The sequence below is a fragment of the Penicillium lagena genome (assembly GCF_028827675.1).
Source record: "Penicillium lagena strain IBT 129212 chromosome Unknown utg000001l_segment0_segment0, whole genome shotgun sequence".
Classification (NCBI taxonomy): Eukaryota; Fungi; Ascomycota; class Eurotiomycetes; order Eurotiales; family Aspergillaceae; genus Penicillium; species Penicillium lagena.
In genome coordinates, this window is record NW_026623222.1 from 4,846,035 (window position 1) to 4,863,242 (window position 17,208).

Genomic DNA, 17,208 nt, shown 5'->3' on the forward strand with positions numbered 1-17,208 from the left:
AAATGGAAGCGAAGAAGCTGAGGTATAACAGGTAGTACTAATATTTGATTTAGGCGCCGAGTATAACAATCTCACCCCAGCCTCACCCACTTCCCACTATTACTCACCGATCAATCACGCATGAATACGACAGAAAAAAAGCGCCGCCAAGCCTGCCCAAACACTGTGTTCCAATGTGACGAATTGGGCTTTTACCGCCAGGAGGTTTAGAACGACACTGCTGCGCCTCACTGCGAGGGCCAATGACCGATGGGACCAGGGCCCCACTGAGGGCGTGTATCAGATAGATTTGAGTACGATTGTCGCAAAGATAGCTGTATGTGGCTGGCTCTTGGTGCGTCATCGTCGATCTGGGCGCCCTCTGCCTCTTGGACGCCGCTTGTGTAGGTGGAAAGACTGAGGCGACCACCGCCAGGCCAGACAGCATCTGGGTGTTAAGCCATCCGCGTCATACATGGACCAAATGTATAGTCTCACCGGTCTGATCGGTGCAGGGGTGTTGCTGCAGGAATTTACAGCTGAGCCACTCCATAGTCAGGCGGATGAGATCGAAGAGCTGGGATTAACTGGGATTCAAAAACACAAGGAGGCTGTGGCTGGGTGTGGCTGGGGAGAGATGTGGCGGTGTTGTGATTGATCGACAGGCCATGTGGATGAGGAATGAGGTATTGTGGGGTATATAGTTGTGCAGTAGAGAATCGAGAATTATGTATTTCCACTAAATAGACGGATAGAAATAGAGGGAGAAAGATCTGGGGGGTATCTATGAAAAAAGTAAAGTGTGGGGAAAAAGAATGCACATGGCAATAAACACCAGATAGAAAAACCCATTACACATCTGTTCATGTCGCATAATCCATAGAAGCACCTGGGTAGGTACATCACAGGTCCAAGCTCTCTTGGAACCGGCTGCCCCGACTCCCATCAAAGCTGGGAAAGCTGCGGCCTAATCCGTCGGCTCGATGAGCGGCCGGCGGAGCCACTGGGGTCGCCGCGTTTTGGGGCTGCGCAGCTATGGGCATAGACATGGCGGCATTCGCCGAGCCTGGGACAGGGTCGCGCGCGGGAGAGGGGCGCAGTACCCTCGCGCTGGGTTCTTCTGTTTCTCGCGTGTAGTGTGAGTCCAGTGGACTGCTGAACGGGTTTGCTGGTGGCGGAGCATGTGAGGAGGGCGACGCACGCGGTGACGTGGGAGGGAAGAGTCCAGGAGGAAGCGTGGGTGAGTCCTCAGGAGGGCTCACCCCGCCGTACCCGTCGCCGCCGGACGTGAGAACAGATTGGATTTTACGGCCAGAGATCTTCTGGAAGCCGCGCTCGCTAGGGTTGGAACTCCGTGTGCTGTCGGTCTGCGTAGTTTGCGCTGAATTACGCCAGCGGTTCATGAAAGCGGGCGCAAAGTACGATGCCGTGAAGACCGAGTCGTTGCTGATAATCTCGCGCGTTCCGGCGGTTTCGTCGTGAGAGCCAAGACGTGCAGGTGACTTGTTGCGGAGGAAGAACCCTCGGCGGCGAAGGTAGTAGAAGAGAAGAAGAAAAAGCACGGCGATACCGGCCACCGTGCCCACAACGCCGCCGACAATCTTTGATGTAGTGGGATTAATCGAGCCAGATCCTCCGGATGACGAGTCATTAGGGGATGTGCCTGATTCGCTGCCCGTACTCCCGCCGGGGTTTCCTGAACCCCCGAAAAGCTCAGTTGTGGTAGACGTTGATGAAAAAGTGTGTGATGAATGTGTCTCGGAGCTCGAGACTGAGATTGGCGAGGAGAAGTTGTTGTGCGCCAAAGGTGTACTCTTGGCCACTGACGCAATAGTGGCAGATCCGATGAGTGGAGTGGAGATGGCCGACGCAGAGCTGCTGGACCCAGCCACGGGTGTCGGGGAACGCGTAGGCGATACGAGAGACTGTGATGTTCGTGGCTGGCTAGAAAGCATAACAGAAACCCCGTTCACCGTGGTGGATGGTTCCACCGTGGTGGATGGTTCCGCCGGAGACACCGAACTGGGTGAAATGGTGATAATGCCAAACGACGGGTCGGAGATGGTCATGGGCAGATCAGTCCCGGTGGATTGCCAAAGCGTGTGATGTTGGGCATCAACGACCTCCACGACGGTTTCGACGACCACCTGGTGATCGGTTTCGGTCGAGTCTCGTTTCCAAATGCTCACGTCCGCTATATCTTCCAGACAGGTCACGTTTTGCAGTGGATCGCAGATTTCACTCTCGCCCGCCAGCGCATCAAGCACTGGCAGAGATGGTTTCCGTGTGGGATCCGAGTCGACCAAACTATCCGGGCCGTTCTCATTGTTGGCCTTGGTCTGCCCCTCCCGCGCCTCCATTTGATGTCGGTGTTGTCGGGCTTTGATCAGCCTGCTGATGTGAGAGTGGCGGTGATTGCCATGGTGAGCCATTCTGCCAATGGCTGCAAAGGCGCAGCCCCGGTCCCTTCCTTTCGGCGAATCAAAAGTGTATAAAGATTATCGGGTTATCGATGAAGATCCCCCGAAAAGAGTCGAAGCTAGATCGACCAGCCTCGCAGATTGATCAAGTTATATCCTGGGGATGTCGAATGAAAAGAGAAAAAGCCAGGTTCTTGCCTGCGACTCGAAAAGCAAAGATTGAATACTGCGCGGCCAGAATAAGGAGTGACTGAAGCGAGCAGAGGCAGAAAAGAGTGGATGTCAGCTGCGATGTCGCCGGACAATGAAGAATCAGGAGCGAGCGAAGGCCATGGAAAGAATGAAAGTCTGCTCAATAAAATCGGTCAGTCCAAATTGATCCAATACCCCGTGCAACATCACGATCTTACCCGTGGGCTAAGGAGCGAAAGGAAGAGAGAAGAAGAACAGCCAGGCGACTCGGCCTAGGCCATGGTCGGTCGAAGACAAAATACGGGCCAGACGGCGGCGACAAGGCGATAAAAAGAAAGGAGTGAACCAGAGAGAGGGAGAGGGAGAAGGAGAGGGAAAAGAGAACGAGGGCCAGAAGCGAAGCGGAACCCAGCCAGACAGACCCAGACCCAGACCCTCTCCTATCAGGGGCCGCGAGTAGTGATGGCGTCTTATGAGTATGATTAATTTTCCGAGCCAATTAATTAACTATACTTCTTCAGTCGAGTCAGCATGCACGACACACGCCTTTCTGGCCATCGGTTCATAAATTGATTAGCCAGTAATTATTATTACTCGCGCCGAGAAAGCAAACACGGAGGCCCGAAATCAGCGGGCCCAGACGGGAAAAGTGCGATGGGCCCACCGAGTGTTCTGGCCGCGGTCGCTAGACCACTTGCGGGCTAGTTTAATGAGATGCAGTTAACGCCCGGAAATGTGGGTTCTAGGGTAGCAGAGTAATATCCTCTAGTGAGACGTAATCAACACCTACAAGGCAGATACTATAAGAACTTCTTGCGTCCGTCAATAATAAACATGTCCATGAGCAGAACCTCCTTCTAGATACATCTTTTCCCTCCAAACAAAGAATTGAGTAGTAGACCGAAGCCGTCTCAACAACAATCAACGCAGCACATTCGGGGGGGGGGGGTATTTCGTGAAAACTCCTCTCAGACCGTCTAAAACGTCTCGAGTTCATCTGCCGCGCCCTCCTCGCCTTCAGCCGGAATCTCAAACCCTTCCTCAGTCGAGTACAGAATCGCCAGGATGTGCTTGGGCAGGGAGTCCTCATCCTTCTCTAGCTCCGGGTCCGCCTCGATCGCATTCTGCAACAACAGCTCAATGTCGCGCAGCTTTGCGAAGTAAAAATCGCGCTCCTTCTCCAGGCCTGCAATCGCCTCCTTCTGTGTCGCGATTTCCTGCTGCAATGCCGCCGAGCCTCCACTGGACGCGGCGCCCACGCGTGGGCGGGCCGCAGAGGACGTAGGGGTCACGCCGCGCCGTGTGCCACCCGCAGAACCAGTGCGAGGGCCGCTCATACCGCCGCTAGGCGCGCCGCCGCTGGGAGCACCGGAGGCCTTGCGCCGAGAGACGGCGTCGTACTCGCCGCCTGGGTAGTGCTGATCCCAGTACCGCTTCACCCACTGCAGGAATTCGAGGTTATCCTGCATGCGGCATTTTGTGAGGGACTGAACGGGCACAGGCTTGTTTACTCCGTGCTTGGCCAAGACATCTGGAGCCGGATAAGTTAGAGAATCAGGCGGAGATACGTCGAACCTGCCGAGATATGGAAACGTACTCTGTAGGATCTTGAAGTTTTGCAGATAGGCGTATTCGGTATTGACGTTAAACTTGACCCGGGCCATGGGAACATCCACTGCACGAAAAGGGGGCTATCAGCACGCTGTCTTTCTCTGGGCTCGGTGGTCTGGTTGGTGGCCAGATGAAGCGCGACGACTCACAAAAGATCGAGTCAAATATCTGGCATAGCGCCGCACTGTTTAATTGTCCACCATCAGCTCATGACTTTATTTCTTCATCGGTGAGAACGCCAGAGGGGGAGGATTGTGTCGGGGTTAACGGCTCTTACCCCGTTCCGCACTGCTCGATTTTGGTAATATTGAGCTGAAGGAGGTTGTTGAGCCACGCCAGCAGTTCTTGTCTGAAGAGCAACGAAGAGTGGTTAGCATTGTTTTCCTGGTTCGATGGCAAAAACGAACCTGGATTCGCCCATGGTGGGGTAGTTGGTGGTCGTAATCGGGGAAAGGTAGAGGAAGACGCTGAAGCGGAGATGAGGAAGCAAAGACCGCAATGGCTGCGCGGGAAATGCGACAGTGGGAAGATTGAGAGACCGTCGAACGGCACCGCTGGGAGAAAGACGATGGAAAGACGGTTTGTTTTGTTGATGTGCCAGAGAAATCCACGGATCCTGCTGGAAGACCCGGCCAATCAGGGAAGCTTAGGTAATGTGGGTGCCTGAGGATCCAACTACAAAAGGTTGTATGCCAACAGATGGATAGATCAAATGAGTGTAATAACTAACTCTAGCAGTATCTTCTCTGTCTATAGTCCATTTCCAATGGCGTGGGCTTCCGAGCCCCTCATATCGTTCTGACGCCCAAATACTTCAATAAATGTATACCGCCCACGAGAAATCCTTCCGTAGAAAAGAATCAAAAAGCAACGCTAAGTGAAGAGAAAATTATAGAAACGGATGCAAGATCAAGTCAAATCACTCCTCCAACAAATCAATCCCATCCAGGCCGTAGCCAAAGTCCATGATGACCGCCCGAGAATCCTGACTCGTGGCGACGATGCGGCGGTAATCAGACTGGACGCTCAGCATCCAGCTGGTAGTCCACCCCGGCAGGTCGATGGACAGCGCGCCGGTCTCGGTATCAAACACCTTAACACTCATATCGTAGCTGCCGCTGACAATACGCTTGTTCATGCTGTCCAGATGCAGAGACCGGATCAAGTCTGAGTGGCCCTTGAGCTCGTTTACCAGTTCGCCGGTGTTGGCGTCGAACTGGTAGATGCGCTTGCCATTGCCGCCGGTCAAGATGGTCCGGGCATCCTCGCTGAACTCGACGCACGCCAGACCATGACTTCCCTTGGTGGAGAACTCCTTGACGCAGTGGCCCGAAGTGATGTTCCACAGCTTGGACACGCCGTCGCCGCTGGCCGACACAATAAGGTCGCCCCGGAGTTGCACTGCGTTCACGGGGCCGACGTGGCCCACAAGTTGTTGGAGGAGAGTGCCCGTGTTGCGGTCCCATACGCAGATGCTGCTGTCTTTGGAGCAGGAGACAATGTAACGATCGTCAAAGCAGACATCCAATACTCCGGCTCGATGACCGGTGAGGCGGCGGATGGGACGATAGTCATCCTTGATGTCCCACACAATGCAAGTGTGGTCTGATGACCCGGTGACCATGATCTCCTCGTCGAACTGTAGGCACAGAATTGATGCACTGTGGTAGTTTGACGACTGATCCATAGGTGTGACGATACTCGCCGGCGGAGTTGCCGGCGGGCAGATGGTCAGAAAGGGAGACTTTCCCGATGCCTGCTGTGCAGGGTTGTTCACCGGTCCAGTTACAGGCAAATCACCCGGAGGCGGACCGATGATCTTCAAACACGGCCACGGATAGTGGGCATCCCATACGCGAATGGTGCGGTCGCGAGAGCCAGTGATGATTTTATTTTCGTCAAATTGGGCGCAGTAGACACTATCCGTGTGGCCATCAAGATAGATCGCAGCAGCCTTGCCCTCCTTCCAGCGGTGTTCCAAAGCCCGCCGCACCAGGAACATCTTTTTCCAATTTTGGTTGGGAAGAGACTTGCCCAATCCAACGGACCGTTTCTTCTTGGAAGCGGTAGAGCTCGCAGGGCGACGGGGGTAGGCGCCCCGAAAGACCTGCCTCCAGACGTGGCGGGAGGATGCCTGTTGGTTCCACGAGCTCGACACAAGCTCAGAATTCATGAGTGACTGAGGGTCCAAGTAGGAAAGCACGTGTGCTGTAATCTCAGACGGCAGATATGCCACGGGGTCTAGAAGTCATTAGCAATCGCCTGGGTATAAGATTCGGTACAAGTCCTTACCAAGACGCAGGAGAGCCAATTCGGTATCCGAGAGCTCTGAGCGGTCACGGAGGTCGATTCCGATGCCGCTCTCCGAGTCCCGTGTCAGATAGATATCGACTGTCTTCGCCGCTTCCCGCTCCGCCTTAGCCATTTGATTCTGCGCGGCCGCGGCAGCGCGTGCCGCCGCCCCTGAATAGATGTCATGTGGGAAAACCGGGGGCTCCAATCCATGGCCAGGGATGGGTCCTTTCACAGAAGCAGTGGGAGCATAGAAGCTTTGAAGGGCCGACACGCTGTTGAGCGAGGGGCGGCGATTGATGCTGTGGCCCTTGCACCACGCATCCCACGCCTTCGAATCCCAGCTGTTGGAAATGTGGCGCTTGTGACTCGAATGATGGCAGTGGTGGCACTCATTATCCTCGTCCTGATCCGGGGCGTACAACCTCTGCTTCGAGGATTTGCTGCGAATGGACACGGACAGCCGACGGCCAAGCGCCACCAGGCCATCCATGGGGTGCCGCAAGCTCGAGAAACTCTTGGTGCCGCGACGCCGAGGCACAGCCTCCGGGAAATCATCCACTTCTTCCACCACCACCGGTTCATGGCAAATCTCCACCAGGGAGGGATCCCGCCACGAGTCGAAATTCAAATCTTTGGACGGGAATGTGACGTGCGCGGTTGTCCGGGCGCGCGGCCGAAGCGTTAACGAGGGGCGTCGCCGTGTGGGGAGGCCGGCGGTGTTATCTCGTGGCGACATGACGTTGAGGATATCGATCGCGCAGTCAACGGAGGCGATTATGAACAATAACAAAAATGCTGAACTGGTGCCAAATGACAGAGCTTTTCTTGCTTTTTTCCAAACCCGTTCTAGTGTATCGTTGTATATGTATAGCGTCAATAGACGAATGCAATGGCGAGAGTCTTTTGTTGGTCGCTTCGGGCGACGACGTAGGAGGCCAGTCTAACAAATGGATGCGAAACAAACACAACTCCGGAAGGCCCGAGGGAAAAAGAGAGAGAAAAGGACAGGGAATGAATGCAGTATAATTGACAGAACGAACCAAAGGGGAAAATGAAAAGAAGGCGCAAGGAGAGAATAAAAAAGGGAGAAGGCGAAACGGAAGATGCCAAAACGACGGGCCTGAACGTCAGGCGGTGAAGTATTCTGGGGGTGTCATTGGCGGCCTGATATCATGCTGTGAGATGCTCAATGTACTCGGTACTTGTGGGTCCACCCAAGCATGCGGGGAGGTGAAGTATCCAGTACTTTGGCGGCAGAGTTTTTTTTTTTTTTTTTTTTCTCGGCCGGGGGGCGAATATTTAAATCTGGAGGATTGACACAAACCCGGGGTCGACAGACCCACGGATCTGAGCAGGATGCCGATCGGGCAAAGCGGAAGAGACCCGATCAGAGATTGCTGCTCTGCATGCTTCGGGAATGTGTATGGCATTGCTGCTTTCCAGGTTCTGCATTCCGATAAACATGCGGTGTAAGGTATTCCTCATGCATGACATAAATATCAGTCTATCTTATGCAGCCAGCACAATCGTATGTAACTGTCTATGTCTACATTATTAACCACGCCGTTGGAATGAGCTGTAATAACCTACATCCACCAAATTCACCGCATCCGAGTCTCGCCGAGACAGAGGCTCCCGACTAACAGAAGTTTTGGTAGTCCTCCGGATAGACAGGTTCTTAGAGCGAGTGCGGCGGTGAAACGCCGAGGCGTCACTCTTCGGATCCGATTCTTGCTGACACGAGTCGGCAATGCCGCAGCAGGTGAAGAGAATGCGATTGAAGAAGCGGCGGATGGCTGGCATGCTCACACAGAAGAACGCTGTGTAGGACTCGATGAGGGACCAGTATGCCACTGGCACGTAGTCATCTGGAAATTTGTGTTAAATATTGTGTGATCATGACATGTATCTTTGCGGGAATCCTACAGGTTGCGTTGGTTGTGTCGGCAAAGGTTACGACGAACGTGAGGTGGATGATGCTGATGATCGTGATACTATCACCATTTTGTCAGCACCACATCGGTGGATAACATGAGACAACGCACAAGAATCCAGTACAGAACATGACGATGACCAGGACTTTCTTCCAGGGCCTGAGATTTAACTTGATGATCTCATGAAGTGGCAAGGCCATCACGACCACATCGAGGACGATGTTGATCACGGCACATGCAATTCCAAACGCATTGAAGTCTAGACAGCTGCCGTGGGTTTCACCAGTCCAGGCAGTCCAAATATACGTCACAGGAAGGCAATTGAAGCAGATCCCGAGGGTGAAGACTAGGAAATAGAGAGTCGAAAATCCCATCAGGGCATATATAACTCTCCGTAGCCCGATATTGGGGAAGATCTTGAGATAGAGACAGAGGAAAGCCATCTTCACAGCGACAACGGCGACGATATAGAGCATTTCAACGACCCAATTGTACTAGACGTACGTTGTTAACCACTCCGCATACGAATATTTTCGGTATGAACGGACCTTGAGGATTAGCTCAATGTTCGCGAAGGATATTGTCCAGATGTCTCTTCCGTAGCCTGCATCGATCACTAGAAGAAATATCAGTGCCAATGAACTATATTGGTACAATAACCTACTGAGAAATTCTAATGCACCCATGACAACCGCCGAAAGCTTTGATGCTCAGTGGATTTCCTTAATCGTATTCTCGAAGAGTCCTTACTAGTCCCACAGTAGCAAATATGTCTTCCAGTCCAAACTGTTTATGAAATTGTAAGCTGCGAATAAAAGTTACAATGATAGCAAGCGCCATGAACACAGAGTTAATAACAACGATGATGTTGGACTTGTCGCGAAATGGCTCGTGACACATGGTACTCGTGAGGTTCCTCGTGGCTGGAGCATTTAGTAAAACCGATTATGTGAATGTTTCATGGGCAGCAATCTACTCAGGCCTTCTTTGACGGTGCAGCTGGTCTCGACACAGAGAGCCAGATTGGCTTGTAATGGGACATCCGCGCAGATACAGGTCGTGTTGGTCATTGAACAGGATGATCCTTTAACTCCAGTTTCCATACATTGCATCTGGCCGGGACATTAGTAGGCCATTCGCGTTGCAATCTATGAACAGATAGGTTCCCACAGCACACGCAGGCATCTCTTCTGCCCCGCTCATTGCTGCAAGGAGCAAAGCGCCGGAAACGAAGATTATCATGCGAGGACGCATTCTGATGATCGCCTCAGCCCATTGCCTTGTGGCTGGAGAAGAAGCATAAATCTGGATATTTCACAAACAAAGAGTCACCACGATTTAAAGTGCTAGCTGAGTTACGGCGAGATCTCCGCTTCGCGTGCATCGCTCCTTCTCTAACTAAAGTAGATACGAACCGTAGTGGCGTCAAGCTAACATATAACCCATCTACCTTGGATCGCAGGTGGGCCAATTGGAGTTGACATCTAATGGATAGGTCCGTTGGTTCGCTAAAATCGTGTACTAACCAACTACGCGATCGAGGGGCTGAAACATTACCAGTGAGATGTAAAGACCGATATTACACCTAAATTGTTTGCGATCCTGGGGCATGCATTAATAAATCTGAAGGCGCCACGACGACTGCAATACTGTGCATATATACAGCCAATTTGAGCAATTCTTCCAACTGAATAGTTGTGAAGATGAACAATTCAAATTCTGTTCTCCACCAGCGAGAGGGCACTATGTAACCATAATGACAGGGCGTTCCAGAAGTAAGGGCTTGCAGTCCGCGACCCGAGAGGGTGAATTCCGGTTCTGACTTTCGCACTGCAGTCAGCCTAAAGATCAGTACCATGCTCTAGTGTGCAAGCAAGCGAATGCATACCTCGCCATTTAATATTGGTTAGAATGGCTGAACTGCCGGCCCCGCAATACCTAGCTAGCTGCAACTGACGAATAGTTTTGGCACTCTTTCTCCTCTTTCCGTGCGCGAAAATTCATCTCTCGAGACCGTCCGCCCTGATTTGGCCAATTATGGTGTTTTTGGCAGCAATTGACTCGCAGTTCACAGTCTCGAGTGTCTTACAAGGCCTAGGACTCGGATTCGCCATTTACTGGGTGGGATGGATCATCTACACCCAATTCCTCCATCCGCTGGCAAGATTCCCAGGGCCCTTTTGGGCGTCTGTATCGCGTGCCTGGATCGTGCGCTCTGTATCCGGTGGAAACCCCCATGGGATTCAAAGAGAGCTGCATGCACAGTATGGTATGCACTGTTATCGCAGATCGCGCTAGGGGTACGGGGGATCTAATCCATTCGAACTAGGTCCCATTGTGCGAATTGCCCCGAATGAGCTTGCGATCAGTGATCCGAATGCTATCAAGGCTATTTATGGTGTCAACTCGGGGTTCACAAAGGTAAATGTCGCTCAGAGCTCCGTAGAGCGTTGGATCTAACCATTCGATAGACTGATTTCTATCTGTCTTTCCGGGCACCATATAGTAAGAGATTCTCTTAACACGTGTAATATGAACCAGACTAATATTGACTCCCAACAGCCCGATACCCAGACCATTTCACGTCGACAGACGAAAAGGTCCACGCCGAGCGGCGCCGGATCGTAAATGGCGTGTACACCATGGCGAACATCTTGCAGTCCGAGCAGTACGTGAACAAATGCAGCGATGTTCTGCTAGACCAGTTCGGAGGCTTTGCAGATGCAAAGGAATCTATTGACCTGCTAGAGTGGGCGCGAATGTGAGTTTCCGTTTTAAAGCTGTCCAAAAATTGATAGTTAACAGAGATTGAACTGGCACAGGTACGCTTACGATGTAATCGGCGAGCTCTACTTTAGCAAGATGTTCGGTTTACTGAACGCCAAACGCGATCATCTCGGCATAATGGAGTCCACCGACACGCTAATCCCGGCCATGACCATGTCGGCTGTCATGCCCACCTACCTCCGGTCTCTGTTCATGTTCCTCGGTGTTCTTTTTCCAGGCACTCGCAAAGCGCTGGGAGCTCTAGATGGCCTTGCGCAGGCGGCGGAGTCGGCTGTGAAGGAGCATATCCAGGAGTCAGCAGAGTCGGGAAAGACTGCGTCTCGGCGGTCTGATGTTATCTCAAAAGTTTTCAACATCCATCAGCAGCAGGGCGAGAAGGTCGACTTTCAGATTGAGGATGTAAAGCTTGAGGCGTTTGGAGCATAGTAAGTGCGCAAAGCCCACTGATTCTCACACATGCTCATTCTTCTTCAGTTTTGCCGGAAGTGATACCACAGCCATCCATATCTCGACAACACTCTATCATATCCTGAAGAATCCCGCTGTTTACGGCGCACTCAACCATGAGATCGAGCAGGCCACAAACCGAGGCGAACTCAGTACACCGCATATCAAGTACCATGAAGCCAGCAAACTCCCATACTTGAGCGCCTGCATCAAAGAGGGCGCACGTATCCATCCCAGTGTGGCGCTTACAATGCCTCGACAAGTACCTGTTGGAGGATGTAATATTGCAGGGCAGTGGATTCCCGGTGGATTCCGCGTGGGAATCAACCCGACTGTTGTGCAGCTTGATACATCGGTGTTCGGCGATGATGCGGAGATATATAACCCAGATCGGTGGTTGAAAGCAGACGCAGATAAGATGAATAAATATATCCTTCAGGTATTTTCATCTAAACGTCAATTGAATGTGGCTGACCGCTAGGGTGATAGTTTGGTGCTGGGTCAAGAACGTGTATGGGCAAGAACGTAGGCTCAATTAATCGAACAAGAGGACTACGGCTGACTCTATGAACTAGATATCCCTGTGCGAGATTTATAAGGTGATTCCCACCCTGCTTCGTGCATACCGTCTTGAACTCGAGGACCGTGAAAGCAGCTTGGAAGCCACGGGGCTCTGGTTCTACAAGCCAGCGCCGATGAAAGTCCGTATCTATCGCAAATAGAAGAATACGCTCTATGTAGACAGCTTCCTGCACCTAAAACACCGATTCGATACAAGAATCCTTACCACAATATCACTTTTCAACCAAAAACCTTCTCGTATCCCGTCAGCGTAAACCGATAGTGAACATCACCCTTCTTCATCCGCTGCATAGCCTGCGCAAGACCCTCCTCACCAAGCTGAATCTCCTCCACCCAGCTCTTCAGGCCCTTATCAGCCGCCAGCTGCAACATCTGCAGCATCTCCTTCCGACTGCCAAGGTGGCTCGCGCCAATCAGAACACCATTCGAAATCAAGTTCTGCGCCTTGATGACCTGTCCCTCCTCCTCGGGCAGACCAACGCTAATCCAGCGGCCATGCACATCCATCATGGACAAGTACCGCGCCAGATCAAAGCCCTCGGACGAGTTGGCGCAGTTGATGATGAGATCGAACGAGAAGCGGTGCGGCGCATCCCACCCTTCCTCAGCGGTAGCGATGTATCCGTCCGCGCCGAGCTTGCGCGCATCAGCCTCCTTCGCGCGCGAGCGCGAAATCGCCCACGTCTCTGCGCCCAGCGCCTTCGCGAACATCACTCCGAAATGTCCAATCCCGCCCAGTCCCACGATCCCGACCTTCTTGCCAGGTCCGGCGCCGTTGCGCACCAGTGGCGAGTACACCGTTAGGCCTGCGCAGAGCATGGGCGCCACTTGTGCCGTTGGCAGTGCCTCGGGAATCGGAAAGACCCAGTGCTCGTGTGTACGGACGTGCGATGAGTAGCCGCCCTGGCTCACGATCCCGGTCTCGGGCCATTCGGCGCCGTACGTGTCCATGATCTGCACGGGGCAGTAAGTCTCGTTATCGTTCTTGCACTGCTTGCACTCGCCGCAGGAGTAGGACTGTGCGCCGACGCCGACGCGCTGGCCTTCCTTAATGAGAGTGACCTTGGGACCAACACGGATGGCACGTCCGACGATTTCTGGTGATTGTTAGGGAGGAGGACATCTTGGGGTCCCTGGTAGACTGCTTACCGTGTCCGACGCACAGAGGGAACTTCTGCTCGCCCCATCCGCCTGTATTTCTATTAGTTTGACTCGTACACCAAAGTATGAGAGGTTCGTACCGCTGATGGTGTGCACGTCACTGCCGCAGATACCGCAAGCCTCGATCTTGACGTCGACGTCGTAGTCACCGAAAGGCTTCAGCTTGAAGAAGCGCTTGTGGAATTCGGTGATGGAGGGTCCATCAACCTGGAAACCCTCAGCCTCATCGGGGTAGGGCATCGTGGATACTTTCGAGGTAGATTGGTAGAAATAGAGATTGGGGATAGGCGATAGTGAATGTGAAGAGAAGGGTAAAGGAGAATAAGAGTCAAACCCAAATCAGAGGGGACAAGGGAGGGGCATTAAACATTTATTTGGCAGCACGGTGCACAGTAGCCCGGGGCTTCAGTGCGCCGCGGGATACGGGGAGAAATTCCGCGTACTCGCCCGAAACTGCGAGCCGGGCGTGGGGTAACTAGAAGCCGATAAAGTCTGTCTCGTATCATCTCCGACCCGCACTCGCTATTCTTCCGCCTATGGAAATTTGCCGACGGCCCCCAGTGAAAATACTCTGGGCTATGATCATAGGCTATGAGATAGTGGATTCGAGCTATTTTCTTTCAGATGCCTTTTTTTTGCTGGCCAGATCGTTTAAAATATGTAATCATAATATAACCCTATATACACAGCGCCCGCACGGTCTCATGCAATGTCTGGCAGGGAGCGCTCAACCTCCATCGCATCCTTGATCTGATCCGCCACGGCCTGGGCCTGAGCCTCGCTGAGGCGACCCAGTGGCCGCCGCGGGAACCCACCGTAGCCGTAGTAGGACTGGATAGCGGACTTGGTGCCAGGGATAGCAGCCTTGGTGAGAACCCAGTCAGCAGCGCTGAGCTGCTGCTGAGCCTCCATGGCCTCGGCGAGCTTGCCTTCGCTCCAAAGGCTGAAGATACGCACGCACAGACGCGGGATGACGTTCGCGCCACCGGCCAGGATAGCAGAGCCCCCAGAGACAAGAGTCTGCAGACTGAAGTCGGCGATACCGCCAAAAGCGACGTAGGGGTGCTTTGCGTCGGGCTTGGCCACCGTCGGCGCGGGCTTCTGGGCTGGAGCCAGCGGCGAGGCCGGGGTGACGGCGCCAAGAGCGCGCGCGACACGGGTCAGCTTGCCGGTGTTGGCGCAGGTGAACTTGGTGCCGACGATGTTGGGGTGAGCGGAGATGCGAATGATGAGATCGGAGTCCATGTCGATGCCGGCCACGGCGCCCGGGTAGTTGTACAGGATGAGGGGCACTGGCGAGCCATCCGCCACAGCCGTGAAGAACTCATAGAGCGTCTCGTCGTTGCCCATGGCAGCGCGGTAGTAGCTGGGAGGAACGATAAGCGCATACTCGCCGCCCGCTTGGGCGACCTCCTTGCACAGCTCGATGGTGCCGCGGATGCTCTGCTCGCTGGCGCCGGCAATGACGGGGACGTTGCTGAACCCAGCCTCGTCGAGGGCGGAGCGGGTCTCGCGCGTCACAGTCATGCGCTCCTGGCGCGTCAGATGCACGGCTTCACCGTTGGAGCCCATCGTCACCAGGCCGACCAGGCCGGCTTTGGCCAGGCGCACGGCGTGGCGGCGGATAGCCGCGGTGTCGAGCTCCTCGTTGGCGTCGAAGAAGGTCATGGTGGGCGCGTACACGCCGGGGCGGAGGGGAGTGGGCGACATGGTGGATGGTTGACGAGTGACACTGTGCGAGGGATTCTTGATGAAGCAGAAGAGAAGACACCTAGAGGGTAATCATCATAATTAACCATGTACACACTCCCCCACGTCGGCGAATGCTCCGAACGGAGAATTGCAGTTCCACGAATCAGCAACTCGGCATAATGTGGGGTTCGTGGGGCAAGAAGGTGGCATGAGTGGAATATACTAGTTGGTGGTTGAAGAAGGGAAGAATTGGAAGAGAAAGGATTCACTGAAAGGCAGGAATTGATAGGGAAAGGGGGAACTGCAATTGGGGTCAGAAAGAGGAAGAGGAGGAAGAAAAAGAAGAAGGAGTTGTTGTTAAGTCCAGAACACAATGCAGCGATGACGATCGGCTATTGGAGTCAAACGCCGGAAGAATTAAGTCATGGCTCCATGTTGGACCTCCATGCACCCCATCTTTTCTTCTGTGATTCCTTCTCTCCTTGTAATTCCTACATCCATTCACATCCCTAACATCACCATGGCTCCTCCCAGCGTTTTGATGGTCGGTACCGGCGAGTACACCACCGGCTTCGTCGGCGGTGGCGCGTCGAGCTCTGATAAGAAAGTCGGCGTCGTGGGACTGACGCTGTTCGACCTGCGCCGCCGGGGCAAGGTGAGCGAACTGAGCATGGTGGGCGTGTCGGGCAAGAAATTCCCAGGCATTCGTGAGTCTCTCTGAAGATACAGAGAATCAACACTAACTGATTGTCTTGTTCTGCAGGCGACCACCTGCACCGCAACATCTCGCAGGTCTACAACAACCTCGATGTCTCATTCGCCTCGTTCCCCGCCGACACCCAAACCGATCCCGATGCATACAAGACCGCCATCGATGCCCTGCCCAAGGGATCCGCCATCACGATCTTCACGCCCGACCCAACCCACTTCCCCATCGCACTGTACGCAATCGAACGAGGCATCCATGTGATGATCACCAAGCCCGCCACGCAGCGTCTAGCAGACCACATAGCCCTGCTCGAGGCTGCGCGCAAGCACGGTGTCTTCGTCTTCATCGAGCATCACAAGCGCTTCGACCCGGCGTACTCGGATGCGCGGGCCAAGGCACGCACATTGGGCGACTTCAACTACTTCTACAGCTACATGAGCCAGCCCAAGAGCCAGCTCGAGACCTTCAAGGCCTGGGCGGGCCGGGACTCCGATATCTCGTACTACCTCAACTCGCACCATGTCGATATCTGCGAGAGCATGGTGCCGGAGTATCACCCTGTGCGCGTCACTGCGACGGCATCCAAGGGCACCGCTGCCGCGCTGGGATGTGTCCCCGAGACCGAGGATACAATCACCCTGCTGGTTGAGTGGCGGCGTAAGGATAACCCGGGCAAGGTTGCGACGGGTGTCTATACGGCTAGCTGGACGGCGCCGCAGAATGCCGGCGTGCATTCAAATCAGTATTTCCATTGTAACGCCTACCGCCTCTTCGCTTATGAACACATCCTAACATCCTCATAGATATGGCCGCCAACGGCGAGATCCGCGTCAACCAAGCCAAGCGCGGCTACGAAGTCACAGGCGATGACCAGGGCCTGATCTGGGTGAACCCGTAAGAACGAAACATCCTCCCGCTCTCTTTCGGTGTATCAATACTTATACTCCTTGGAACGCAGATTCTACATGCGCTACGCACCTGACGAAGAAGGCAATTTCGGCGGCCAGACGGGCTACGGCTACGTCAGCTTCGAGAAGTTCATAGACGCCGTCACGGCCGTCAACGAGGGCCGAGTCACGCTCGACGAGCTAGACAAGCGGCCTTTGCCCACTCTACAAAACACGATCGCCACTACGGCCATCCTGGATGCGGGCCGGGTGTCCCTGGATGAGCGCCGGCCGGTGGAAATTGTGTCGGAGGGTGGGAAGTGGGAGCTGAAGTAAATTTGTTGATTCGGGGGTTAGATAGTTTGCATTTCTATATATTCGACGGTCTAGTCGTAAGGTTGGGTATTATCTCCCTTGGTGTCGAGCCACTATGTATTGACTGCCGAGTGACTGAGCCCATTGCGTATCTGAAGACTACGAATGAAATAGGGCTAGATATCACCATACATGCT

The 17,208-nt window shown here is 53.7% G+C and overlaps 8 protein-coding genes across 8 annotated transcripts; 2 read left to right on the forward strand and 6 right to left on the reverse strand.

The window, feature by feature from the left end:
- Positions 1 to 881: 881 nt before the first annotated feature.
- On the reverse strand, positions 882 to 2,411 carry N7510_002141 (uncharacterized protein; the record flags this gene model as incomplete). Its single annotated transcript, XM_056974068.1, has 1 exon — positions 882 to 2,411. One exon carries the CDS (start codon positions 2,409 to 2,411, stop codon positions 882 to 884), a length of 1,530 nt encoding a protein of 509 aa, XP_056839185.1.
- A 1,157-nt stretch (positions 2,412 to 3,568) lies between these two features.
- Positions 3,569 to 4,623, reverse strand: eb1 (microtubule-binding protein BIM1; the record flags this gene model as incomplete). Its single annotated transcript, XM_056974069.1, has 5 exons — positions 3,569 to 4,122; positions 4,189 to 4,266; positions 4,352 to 4,386; positions 4,480 to 4,551; positions 4,610 to 4,623. 5 exons carry the CDS (start codon positions 4,621 to 4,623, stop codon positions 3,569 to 3,571), a joined length of 753 nt encoding a protein of 250 aa, XP_056839186.1.
- A 498-nt stretch (positions 4,624 to 5,121) lies between these two features.
- N7510_002143 (F-box/WD repeat-containing protein) lies at positions 5,122 to 7,233 on the reverse strand (the record flags this gene model as incomplete). Its single annotated transcript, XM_056974070.1, has 2 exons — positions 5,122 to 6,443; positions 6,495 to 7,233. The coding sequence occupies 2 exons, from the start codon at positions 7,231 to 7,233 to the stop codon at positions 5,122 to 5,124; spliced, it is 2,061 nt and encodes a 686-aa protein (XP_056839187.1).
- Positions 7,234 to 8,051: 818 nt separating this feature from the next.
- Positions 8,052 to 9,634, reverse strand: N7510_002144 (CFEM domain-containing protein; the record flags this gene model as incomplete). Its single annotated transcript, XM_056974071.1, has 8 exons — positions 8,052 to 8,365; positions 8,424 to 8,491; positions 8,543 to 8,925; positions 8,980 to 9,047; positions 9,096 to 9,132; positions 9,182 to 9,354; positions 9,408 to 9,543; positions 9,602 to 9,634. 8 exons carry the CDS (start codon positions 9,632 to 9,634, stop codon positions 8,052 to 8,054), a joined length of 1,212 nt encoding a protein of 403 aa, XP_056839188.1.
- Positions 9,635 to 10,468: 834 nt separating this feature from the next.
- N7510_002145 (cytochrome P450) lies at positions 10,469 to 12,387 on the forward strand (the record flags this gene model as incomplete). Its single annotated transcript, XM_056974072.1, has 8 exons — positions 10,469 to 10,700; positions 10,761 to 10,852; positions 10,903 to 10,936; positions 10,994 to 11,192; positions 11,254 to 11,643; positions 11,693 to 12,104; positions 12,155 to 12,190; positions 12,241 to 12,387. 8 exons carry the CDS (start codon positions 10,469 to 10,471, stop codon positions 12,385 to 12,387), a joined length of 1,542 nt encoding a protein of 513 aa, XP_056839189.1.
- A 79-nt stretch (positions 12,388 to 12,466) lies between these two features.
- N7510_002146 (NAD(P)-dependent alcohol dehydrogenase) lies at positions 12,467 to 13,648 on the reverse strand (the record flags this gene model as incomplete). Its single annotated transcript, XM_056974073.1, has 3 exons — positions 12,467 to 13,344; positions 13,397 to 13,438; positions 13,489 to 13,648. 3 exons carry the CDS (start codon positions 13,646 to 13,648, stop codon positions 12,467 to 12,469), a joined length of 1,080 nt encoding a protein of 359 aa, XP_056839190.1.
- Positions 13,649 to 14,110: 462 nt separating this feature from the next.
- N7510_002147 (dihydrodipicolinate synthase family protein) lies at positions 14,111 to 15,118 on the reverse strand (the record flags this gene model as incomplete). Its single annotated transcript, XM_056974074.1, has 1 exon — positions 14,111 to 15,118. One exon carries the CDS (start codon positions 15,116 to 15,118, stop codon positions 14,111 to 14,113), a length of 1,008 nt encoding a protein of 335 aa, XP_056839191.1.
- A 502-nt stretch (positions 15,119 to 15,620) lies between these two features.
- On the forward strand, positions 15,621 to 17,032 carry N7510_002148 (Gfo/Idh/MocA family protein; the record flags this gene model as incomplete). Its single annotated transcript, XM_056974075.1, has 4 exons — positions 15,621 to 15,807; positions 15,864 to 16,562; positions 16,613 to 16,703; positions 16,768 to 17,032. The coding sequence occupies 4 exons, from the start codon at positions 15,621 to 15,623 to the stop codon at positions 17,030 to 17,032; spliced, it is 1,242 nt and encodes a 413-aa protein (XP_056839192.1).
- Positions 17,033 to 17,208: the final 176 nt, after the last annotated feature.